This window comes from Oryza sativa, chromosome 3 (assembly GCF_034140825.1).
Source record: "Oryza sativa Japonica Group chromosome 3, ASM3414082v1".
Classification (NCBI taxonomy): domain Eukaryota; kingdom Viridiplantae; phylum Streptophyta; class Magnoliopsida; order Poales; family Poaceae; genus Oryza; species Oryza sativa.
In genome coordinates, this window is record NC_089037.1 from 30,017,489 (window position 1) to 30,028,942 (window position 11,454).

Consider the following 11,454-nt stretch of genomic DNA (forward strand, 5'->3'; position numbering starts at 1 on the left):
GTCATGCTATGAGTGCAACTAGATTTTTTATAACTTTCATCTACTTGAATCAAACGGTTGAGATGATTGGTAGTACAAATTTAGTAAGAAAAATTTAGTATGTGTAACGGTGCTCGGTGGATAAACCGGATGACACTATTGTCGGTCTTGTGGATGACGAAATGCTACAGTGATTGCCGTCACCAAATTAGGGGGGGAAAATCCAGATTTGGTTCCAAATCAATTCAGCCTGTTTTCTTGCTCTTCGTTTCTTGGGTGGGTGCACCGGTCCAGTAGCATTGTTTTCTCATCATAATTTATTTTCAGCATTAGATATAGATATTAACTACTCTCTCCGTCCCACAATATAAGGGATTTTCAGTTTTTGCTGGCAACGTTTGACCACTCGCTTATTCAAATTTTTTTTGCAAATATAGAAAACAAAAAGTTAATATAAAAGCTTTGTCAATAAAGTACTGTAGATAATAAAGTAAGTTACAAATAAAATAAAAAATAATTTTAAAAATTTTTGAATAAGACGAGTGGTCAAACGTTGCAAGCAAAAACTCTACGGAGGGAGTAGTTAAGAACACATATAAAAGCTTTATTGACAAATTATCTTTTATCACTAATAAGCATTGAGGTGAAACGATGTGGTTGCCTGCAAGCAAACAAGCAGACAAGCACACTCAGCTCCACGCCGGAGAGCTGCCGACTTGCCGCCCTTGCAAGGCTCAAGCTGGAATACCGTGTGACTTGACTGACTGCGTACCAGTCATCAAAACGAAATAGCAGAAGCATCTCAGGCAAAACATATCGTCGTATCATCGAGCGCATGAAAAGATGGCATCGAAGAGGCAAAAGCACAGCTTCACTTCATGCTTGGAATATCGTCTACAAACTCTTCAATAAAAGAGCTCTTTTGTATGATGTGAGGGCAAAAGAATACGGAACTCGATTTCTCGGCCCATGCAGAAAGGCACAAGCGGAAACCAAATCTGAAGGGGTGGGTGAGAAAACGCCCCCAGAATTTCGCCGTCAGTCAGTATAGTCGTACTTTTGATCTATGAATGAGGCATAGCGTGCACATATATAATAGCATGCCATGCGCTACCCTAGCTATCCGAGGCGTGCAGCTTACTCTTCACTGCATGAGCCGCCGCACGGTACCATGCTGCTGCAGCAACTGCTCCTGGATCAGGAACTGATGCCACCAGGTCGGGTGCAATGTATGACGACCGTCCTGCCTGCATGTGCAAGCGAATTTTGTTACTTTCGGACGGAATATAATCGAAGGAAATCTCCGAAGTCACTCTAGTGTGTAGCAATCTAGCAGTAGCAGTAGCAATCTAGAAACGTAGTCGTGGAATGGAGCTAAAGAGCATACCTTCGCTTGCATCTGTTTAGTGGATTCAGCACCAGCTGATGCTGCTTCAGAAGACGCGATAAAGGCAGTCACAGGATCGTCCCCGGCTTTGAGAGACTGTTTAAGCACGATGAGTTCATCAAACTAGAAATGGTAAACGATATACCAAGAGCAAGTGGATTCAAGAAGGGACCTGTTTCAGAACTGTACATGCAGGAATTAGAGCATCCAACATTGTGCGGTACCCTGCACTAGCACCACCATATTTGCTAACCGCAGCAACAGAGGCCTCCAAAGCATCAGCCCCTGCAGAAAAGCAGCAAAAATTATTTCAAGCACGCAAATATTTTAGATGTCATTACACTCATGATGTGAATCTCTTACATTCATTTGCACCAATACTTGTGTTCTGTTTTAAGCTTGCATATGCAGCTTTGCAAAGTATGTCATACCTGAAACATAATAAAAAGAAGGATTACATTTCTGTGAATTAAATGGTCGATAGTGAAACAGAGGTAGACATGCACAGATTTCTTACAAGATTCCACTTGTTCCACCCATCACTCTCCGGACTGTTGACCCAATCTCATTAATTGTTCCAGCTGCATCATTCATTGGGTAGCTGGCAAAGACGAATATGCACTAGAAATTGGTCAACTAGTACATGCAACTAGGGGAAAAGATGCCCAACTTAAAAATATAAATCGGGATGAAGACTGGCTGGCTTGCAGTACTACGAATACGTTATAAACTTGTCTCAGGTAAAGTTACAACCAAATTGCTGATTTTCATGTATTGTTTGAAGGAAAGGAATTAGAAATCAAAGAAGCTTGTATTATAATTATTTAATTATAGTGAATTGTTCATTTGTAATACATATGTTCAGCAAAAATAAAACATTAAAATACTGTAGGTAACAGGAAACAATCAACAATAATATAGCATTCTTCTAACTTACCGCTTCTTCAGATCTTCAAGAATAGTTGTTGCACCTCTATACATCTGAAAAATACAGACAAATATTTTATCTTAAAATAGCTATATCATGAGAGGTTAAATTGGCAACCCATTCTTAGCCTCACCGTGGTTCCACAGTCACCATCACCCACTTTACTATCCCATTCATTTAAGTTATCCTTGATATTGATAATTTCTTTAGCCCCTGCTTCAATAGCAGCCTCCAGAATACACCCTTGCTTGCTTAACTCCTGAGGTTCAGTGAGAATCTGCAGATAAATCATCGTAATTAGGAGGTTCTATGTGGTAACCGATGGACTGATGACATGCATATGCCAGCATGGTTTGAAAAATCCAAATACTAATATTTTGACTAACCGTGCTATTATTTTCATAAATGAAAATGATTTCAGAATTTATTTATTTATATTTCCCCTTTTTGCTGTAAACTCAGGGTATGAAATCAAGTTAGCCCATGAAGAACCAGCAGTATGCAGCTCTTTTATACTTCCATACTACCGTGCAAATGAACTTATAGGCAGCAGGACAGCATGGAAAAGGCTCAAAAGAATTTCACTTTACCTCATCATCCTTCCCTGATGGTGATGGTGGTACTGGAACAGGAATTTTTGCTGGTGGACGATTTCCTGAATCAACAATAAATTTAGAAATCTGATGATTCAGCAGAAAACGTGTGATAAGGGAAACTATTCTGGGCTTGTATACAGGTAAACAGACTAACAATCACATATGAAAAGCAAAAACTTCTGCCAGAAAGAACATTACCTTCAGATCCAACAGGCCAAGCCGGAGCTTTAGTTGGAGCATCAAGTCGCTGCAAAATGTTTTCATCTGATCTCATAATAGTGATAGAGAACCCTGCAAGTCAAAACAGGATACTTGCATAAGAATGCAAATTAACCATAACTCTAAGCTTATATAGTGTATAGACGACAGAAAGGTATATATATAAACATCATGTTGAAGGGAGAACAAGGTTATATGTTAACCAGAAAAGATTCGTGAGATTTGGTCAAACAAATCCATACTATTTTTATTGATGCAACCATCACAGATCATCATAATTTAATGCATTTTCACTGGACATGTTCCCAACTAATTTATGCTGAGAAATGTTTATACACCCTTGACAGAAGCTCTGATTATCTTATGGAGATATAAATGGTAGAACTGACCAGCCATATCAAGTGAAGTCATAAGTGTGCCAGTGTAGACTCTGTCAACAGCAATCCCATACTCCAATTGTAATTCAGGAACTGCTTTTCTTGCTGCAATCATAAGTTCCATGATAGGAGTTGCACCCAATCTGCATTTCAAAGATGGGATCAAACGATCAGGTAATACTACAGTGTAAGGCAACTGCTCATCATAGGTCAGAATGTTGGACCAAGATACCAAAAGTAAAAGGCTTTTTTTACCTTCCCTGTGAAACTAAATGCTGATAAAGTAAGCAAACCATATGATAATCATTGAGATATGGTGAAACGAAAATTCTAAGATCTTTAGTTACCCATTGATTAGGAGGACAACATTGCTCCCTCTTGTGATAGGAAGATACTGAGTTTCCTGGAAGGATGCATTGCCATCACATAAACAATAAAATGCATCTATAACTAAACAGTGCAAACAAAAATGTATGGATTTCATGAACAGCAGAAAATATGGATCCATGGTACTGAAATGAAATGGACAAAATGACCCACAAAAATCCTGCTAACAACTTTAAATGTTTGAGGTTTCAACTGCAAGCTTTGCTATTCAAGCTAAACTAAAAAAAAAAACCATCCTTTATGAAGAATGGAAAACATGGATTCAAGGTACTCAAATAAAATGGATTAAATTAGTAAAACGGATGCTAATGGTAACTAAAATGCTTGCGGGTTCAACTGAACGAGAAATGGAGAAACATAAAAAGCCTAGAAAAAAAATAGCATATCAAAAACATACCTGTGACAATATCTGCTTAAGAACATGTTCTACTACTACATCAATGGGCTGGAGCTCAACAACAGCAACACCAGGTTCTCCATGCTGCGGAACAAAAAACGTGTTTCATATTTGGGGAACATGCAAATTTACAGCACTCAGCATGGAAATGATCAGATACAAAGGCACAAAAACTAATAAGTAAACTAAATTCAAGTAATGACAATTATTTCTGTGCTTAATGAGAATAATAACTGACAAGGTTTAATCTTACAATTCCAAGGCCAAGCTCCATTTGCTTAGGACCCAAGCGATCAGATGTCACCTGACCAGGCAATGTGCAAACAGAAAGTGCAACTCCCATTGTACCAACAACCTCAGATGCATGTTTTGCTTCTGCAGCAACTTCTGCAAGAGATAAGCCAGCATCTGCAGCAGCCCCAGCAACCTGTAAAATCCAAACAAACTTCAGACTTAGAGGACAACAAGAAATAAGTGCAACAAAGGATTGATTCATTCAAGTTAAGCCCAGAACTTGTTGATAGACCACAAGGACAAAGTTTTTTTTGTTCAGCATGCGTATATACCTTGTACTCCCTCCGTCCCAAAATAAGTGAAGTTTTGCACTATTCACGTTCAACGTTTGACCGTTCGTCTTATTTGAAAAATTTTTTAGGATTAGTATTTTTATTGCTATTAGATGATAAAACATGAATAGTACTTTATGTGTGACTAAATATTTTTAATTTTTTCACAAATTTTTCAAATAAGACGGACAGTCAAACGTTGGGCACGGATATCCACGGCTGCACTTATTTTGGGACGGAGGTAGTAAGAAACAACCTAATTAATTAATATGTACACATATCATAAATGTTCTAAGTGCAAGCTGGAAAAGGATGGTTCCATCAGATAATTTTACCATGAGCACAATACAGAAGAGATCTACAGTTCATTGACGTACTATTGAGAACAGAAAATGAATTTCTGTATCTGGCAGACTAGCAACTAACTTAAAAAAGTTACATGTGTTTGTTTAAATAAGCATGGTGCAGCCTGGGGGTAAGGCTAGATGAAAATCAGAAAATAGCATCTGGCATGAACAAGTGGAAGATCAATCAAAATGAGCGGGATTTTCTCTGGTCAGCTTTGCTTGGTAAGTTCCAAAGTGGAGCATGCAAGCACTGAATAAGATTGAGAAAATAATAGCAACACTAAAATACCTTGTGCACAAGGATAGTCCCTGCTAAACCTCTTCTACCAGCTATTCCTCGAGGTGGAGGGAGGGCACAATCGTCTCCAACAATAACCATCTACAGTTGGTGGACAAATATTAATTAGAAGGTAATTTGAACTTGACTTGCCATACAGAAGTACACCAAATTAGCAAGATGTCAAGTGTTCATCAACCTCCATCTTATAGCCTTCAGATTTTGCCTGCTCAGCAGCTAGTCCAAAATTGAGTCTATCACCAGTGTAGTTCTGCAAACGTTCAACAATCAAAGGTCAAAGGTGTGAAAAGGAATGAAGCATAACAAAGAAGCGATTGGCATGGCTCAAATAGAAAATTATGACAAATCAGCACTGGAGAAACAGAAATGCAGGTTGAAATATTGACAAAACAGCAGCGCTAAGCAGCATCAATATCCAAAATTACTGTTCTCCAGTTTTCTCCCTTTTTTTCATCAAACTAGTGGAGAACAGGTTACCAACAGCATAAAAACAAATATAGCGTAGGATTTCTCTATCAGATTATATTCCAAATCTGGTGGCCCTCCATTTTTTCTCTGGATAACACAGGAAACTTTTATTTCTTGGGTGGGGAACAAAAAATAGAAATTTTAAGAACAGAGAAATGAGCAATAAAAAAACAAAGCTGCAATGCACCGTGAAAAGGAGCAAGATGATAGAACCTGGAAATTTTCACCCAATTACCAAAAGATCAAGTAGTATTCATGAAATAACATTCAAACAATTATATATAAATATATATTTATTCTTTTAAAAAATGACTAATCGGCAACTTGGAATTAGCCCCACAACACTCAACACATACAAAGCTTGTTTTAACCAAATCGTGTCTACTCTACAACCCACTCACCCGTAGCTACTGTTTCCAGAATGTACAACGTAAGAGATTTAGCACGCCATCCGCAGAACAATTTAATATGTCGCGTCTTCATTTTTTTTTTTAAAAAAAAAGGAGTTCATAGATTATTTTGAGGAAACAATCCTCCTCTCCATCTATCCGTTGTGTGTGTGTGTGTGTGTGTGTGTGAAGACATTACTCACGAGATAACAGCTGGTGAAAGCAGTATGTGCTAATCAAAAGAACATTGTTCAACTTCAAAGCATCAGATGATACAACATTGCAAGGCCTTAAGTGCTACCTATCATCTCAGGAATGATCTTTTAGAACAAAGGCTGCAGAGTACCTTTACTATTAGAAGGCACCCCATGGGACCAGTTACAGCTCGAATAGCCTACAATGAAAACATGCAGCTGAAACATGTAAGCTATGGTAATCTCAGCAGTAAAAGCAGCTTACACTTTTACTTTAACTGAAAGATCATACAGCTAAAATAGAATCAACGGGCGGAGAAGTGAAAACATCTCCAGAAACGGCAGCTGTCAACATTCCTGGCCCAACAAATCCAGCATGGGTTGGCTCATGGCCACTTCCACCACCTATCAACAACATTGAAATGCTTTAGTGAGATGCCATAATGTCAATCTTATGGCTATGCTCACAGGGTGATTTTGAATGCAGGAGTAATTGTGTTTTGTATGTAAGTGTAAATTGAAATTCAGTGTCAGCGATTGCAAGGAGGGCAACAACAGCTGGCTAGAGTAATAGCAGACTGAGATGCATATTTGTTAAATTGTTATACTTCCTATCAATGCCGGAAACAAAAAAAGCACTTCCATGTCATTGTATCATGATAGATGATACCATAACAAACCTGACAGAACTGCCACTTCAACCCCTAGTCTCACTTCCACTTCTTACCAAATAGTAAGAAAAATAACTGATCCACTGGGGTATTGAGACTTCTAGAGTCGCACAACAAGAATAGAGCATACATCAGATCTGATTATACTATACGGTCATAACAAACATAAAAGTGCCACATTTTTCGGAAAAAAAAATGTTAGAATGAGCTAAACAATACAGCGCATAACCAGAAAAAAGAAGTGCATACAGACTTCATAATGACAAAATGAGCATTCTGGTGGGAGACATGGTGTATTGTATACACATGGGCAAGAAGCATGTCTTTTATATCACAATACCGTGGCATACAATGCACCTTCATTATGTGCAATATATTGCTGTATACTCATGTTTCATTCATTCCAACAAAAACATGCCCAATGTACAAATTTTAAGATTGCCAATCTCAATCAGTTGACTGCATGCAAAGCCCTAATTGTTCTCAAATTCAAAACTGAAATTGCCATCCTGATCAGTGATCGCCAGATTCATTGGCAGTTCAAGGAGAACATCTACAAAATATGCGGATCTGATTGCATTGCACCATGCTTTGCTTTTGGATGCAAGAAAAAAAATATTGAAGTAAATAGTTATTGACTAGACTGTTATGAAAATGTACAGAAAACAATGCTGGAGTAAACTAACTTTGTTATAATATTCCAATTTGAGGTACATTGTGTGGAAGCAAAGACTAAGTCATGAATTAGCGAGGAAAAATCTTGATTTCCATGGAAACCAATCATCCCCTCCAATTTTATGATGCAAGGTATAAACAGGACAGCTATGAACTTAGATCCAATCGTGTCAATTCATAACCAGCAAAAAGGAGGCAGTCCTATAACAAAAAACACAATTCCCAACGAAACAGACACATACAGATTAAAAACGAAAAACACAGCTCCCCACACCTGAGATAACCGCGACCTTATCATAGGCGCCCTGTACGACATCAGCACGAAGAACAACCTTAATCTGCACACACACACACTCGAGAGATGATTCATCGCAAAATGGTCGCCAAACCAAACAGAATCGAAACCAAATTCCCCTAAAAAAAACCATCACCTGAGGGAACCCGTCCAAGTACTGCAGGCCCGGGTACGTCTCCACCAGCCCCTCGATGAACTCCGTCACCACATCTGCAAAAACAAAAAAAAAAGTTCAACCAATCCAACCCCCCGAGAACATCGGGAGCGAATAAACCCTAGGAATCGAGGCAGAAAAAAAAACTCGCGGAAATCAACGGAGAAAAAAGCGGGGGGAAATGGGCGTGGAGGCCTGTACCGTTCGGGTCATTGATGAGCTTCTTCCCCTGCAACGCCATGGCGAGGCGGGGGCGGAGGGAGCGCGGCGGCGCGAGCTCCGGCAAGCGGCGGCGGAGGAGAGGAGAGATTGGGGGGAGAAGGAGCGGGGGGGCGAGCAGTACGAAGCAAGTCGCCTTGTTGCTTCTGTGGGCGCTTGCTTGCTTCTTCGAGGGGAAGTGGGGGCTTATCCTTTTATAGACACGGATTACGGGATTAGCAGTCCACCGAAATGCGAAAAATGGAATTACCGGAATGCCCCTCCTGGTAGAACCGCCGTGGACTTTACGGGCCATTGCATATAGGGGTGGGCAGAAAAAGACCGAACTGAAAAGACTGAGACCGAGACTGAGAAATTCGGTCATCAATTCGGTCCTAGGTAGTGAAAGACCGAATTTTGTTCGGTCAATTCGGTTAGTCTCCTCGGGTAACCGAATAGACCGAAAAGACCGAATTACCAAAAAATGTCTAAATGCAACATACAATCCACTATATTTAATAGAATTAAACTCTAATTTTCACATCCTACTTCTTCTAGGCATGCAACCTATTAAGAGTCTTTACTCATAAGTGCTTACGATTTTTTTTTGTGATTTTTGTGTTGAAAATTTCCATTGTTTCTTTGCATATATGAAAATATTGTTGAATTTCGGTCAGGACCGAGACCGAGACCGAAAAGACCGATACCGAATTTGTCGGTCCTGACATTTTTTACTGAAATTCGGTCTTCACTTTTCAAAGACCGAAAAAACCGAAAGACCGAAGACCGAGACCGAAATTTTCGGTTAGACCGAATGCCTACCCCTATTTGCATCATGGTGGTATAGCGGTTTATTCCGTTGAGGGCACCCATTGTACTAAAGTATAGACTATAAAAGTTTTCTAAAAATTAAGAGACCTGCTACAAAACGAGATCCCATTGCAACGGGATAGACATATCACAGGTACCATGTCCTAGATATCACGGGTACCGGGAAACAGGTATCGAGTACCATGCAGCTGATACCACAACAAGTATCAGGTATCAGGTACTGTATCGTAGAAGGATATCCTGTTCCAACGGTATCATACCGTTGTCTAGGTTTTCTGAAAAATTAATTATAGAAATATGATTAGTGATAATAGATTTTAACATAGTGTATATTAATAAGTAGTTTTATTAAAAGTATTAGTGGATTGAATATTCATGTAATATCTCTCGTTTTTCTCAACCTAATATTTATACATTTTATCTACTAAATTATAATAGTACAACATATTTTATAGGTGGAAGGTCATTTCGATGAAATTTTCAGAAAACTATTAAATCAATTAATTTGAATATTTTGTTCCATTCAATGTACTATTAAAAGATATGATGAATACGAGACTTTCAATTAATTAAACCACCAAGCAATCTTTTGAGGGCTTATCTAGGATTTCTTTGTGATACTTTTTATTATTGTTACTGGTAAAAGAGAGAAGCGGTATTGAGAATGTTGATATCATAAGGTTATATTATTTTTCTGATGATTTAGATATGTATTTTTGTGACGTTGACCGATAAGTAAGACGATGTTATTTGAACTTTGTTACGGAATACTAGTAATAAGAAATAGATGAAAAGAAAAAGAAGAGACAAACCATTCTTTTAAGGCAACCATTCTTTTTAAAGGTAAAGTAGTGGTATACTCGTGGTATATTCCATGAATAGATGTTTTACATTAATTTCTACTGTTACAATTATGTAATATCATATCTAACATATGTGCTAAATAATAATGCACTTGTGAAAAAGAATATGAATATGTACCGTTTATACGTAACTAATCACATAGTTGGATGGGTACACGAGCTACAACAATAACACCAAGTTGTTTTCACCATTCCTTTTGCTTTAGAAGTGTAAAGGAACTGTCACTTCCCTGTTACAGGTGTTATGATAGTCTTACAAGTGTGTTTGTGGAAATTTTTGTTAGGTGCGTTTCCAGTCTGATTTTAAGTGTTTCTTTTGTAACCCTAGCTGTTATAAACAAGAGTGTGCAATGGTAAAGTTTGTAAATTCTTGATGATATGCATGGCAAAAATGGAAGAGGTGACTTGGAGCTTTCTAGAGGGGACAAACGACCTACCGGATTAGCGGCCTGTGGGCTTCACCGGTTGGTGTCGATAGCTGACCCCACCACCAAAATAAAAACGTATCTGTGCCGTGCATTAGTAAATCGGACGGCACAGAAATGGTCTTGGCCCTTATCCTTTTCCGGTTATCCTGCGGATATTCTGAACCATGAACTCTCACCGTCAGGAAACGTCACATTTGTCGTTTTGTACTTTGCTCTCAATCAAAATAGCTATAGAGAAACGAATGAAAAAAAAACAGAGAGAGAATTGGGCCACTTCCAGTCTAGGGACAATTGGGCCCGCGAGATTAGGCTCAACTTGTAGCCCATTACCGATTTACGCAAAAGAGGCCCATTACTGAAGAACAGGACCAAAAAACTTTCGGCGTACAGAAGGTCGGCCTTGGAAATTCGGCCTACTATCTCTACATGGACAGTTTGGACCCACTACATGGCCCATGTATACTCAGCCCACGAATGGGCCATTCATTAATTGGGCCCGTAATTGGTGACTCGTACTCATACACAAAGGCCGAAATGGCACGCATTCACAGACTGAGGGCCAGTTTGGTTTGTGACCAATGTTGGCCTGGTAAGGCCAACATGTGTTTGGATTGAAGCCAAATTAAACTAATTTGGCTTGGCCTATGTTATATAGGCATGCCAAAATTTGGCTTCAATCCAAACATACACAATTATTGTTGAGGTTGCCAAAAAATTGGCAAGGCTAATTTAGACCTCAAACCATACTGGCCCTGAATTTACAGACTTTGACAGGCTGAATTTGCACGTTAACAGGCTAAGGGCCTG

General features: G+C 38.9%; 1 protein-coding gene across 2 annotated transcripts; it reads right to left on the minus strand.

Annotated features, from left to right (window-relative positions):
• Window positions 1-830: 830 nt before the first annotated feature.
• On the minus strand, window positions 831-8,718 carry LOC4333926 (putative 3,4-dihydroxy-2-butanone kinase). 2 transcript variants are annotated; one of them, XM_015777377.3, is made up of 20 exons: window positions 8,529-8,718; window positions 8,310-8,383; window positions 8,153-8,216; window positions 6,825-6,937; window positions 6,685-6,732; window positions 5,660-5,731; window positions 5,473-5,562; window positions 4,524-4,697; window positions 4,271-4,354; window positions 3,834-3,889; window positions 3,499-3,629; window positions 3,089-3,181; window positions 2,885-2,949; window positions 2,428-2,571; window positions 2,304-2,347; window positions 1,884-1,967; window positions 1,730-1,797; window positions 1,539-1,651; window positions 1,367-1,462; window positions 831-1,226 (listed from the first exon to the last, which is right to left on the minus strand). In XM_015777377.3, exons 1-20 carry the CDS (start codon window positions 8,566-8,568, stop codon window positions 1,095-1,097), a joined length of 1,785 nt encoding a protein of 594 aa, XP_015632863.1. In that variant the 5' UTR covers window positions 8,569-8,718; the 3' UTR covers window positions 831-1,094. The 2 variants fall into 2 exon arrangements, with proteins under 2 accessions (XP_015632863.1, XP_066164816.1); XM_066308719.1 differs by lacking the exons at window positions 8,153-8,216; window positions 8,310-8,383; window positions 8,529-8,718 and adding an exon at window positions 7,213-7,298.
• Between the last annotated feature and the right edge of the window lie 2,736 nt (window positions 8,719-11,454).

What these genes read in the sequence shown, in the direction of transcription:
- LOC4333926 (XM_015777377.3), bottom strand. Translation starts at nt 8,568, where the DNA reads ATGGCGTTGCAGGGGAAGAAGCTCATCAATGACCCGAACG. An exon ending in GGTGCCTTCTAATAGTAAAG is followed by an intron (nt 5,732 to 6,684) that starts GTACTCTGCAGC and finishes GAACGTTTGCAG; the next exon opens with AACTACACTGGTGATAGACT. An exon ending in GGACTATCCTTGTGCACAAG is followed by an intron (nt 4,698 to 5,472) that starts GTATTTTAGTGT and finishes TGGATTTTACAG; the next exon opens with GTTGCTGGGGCTGCTGCAGA.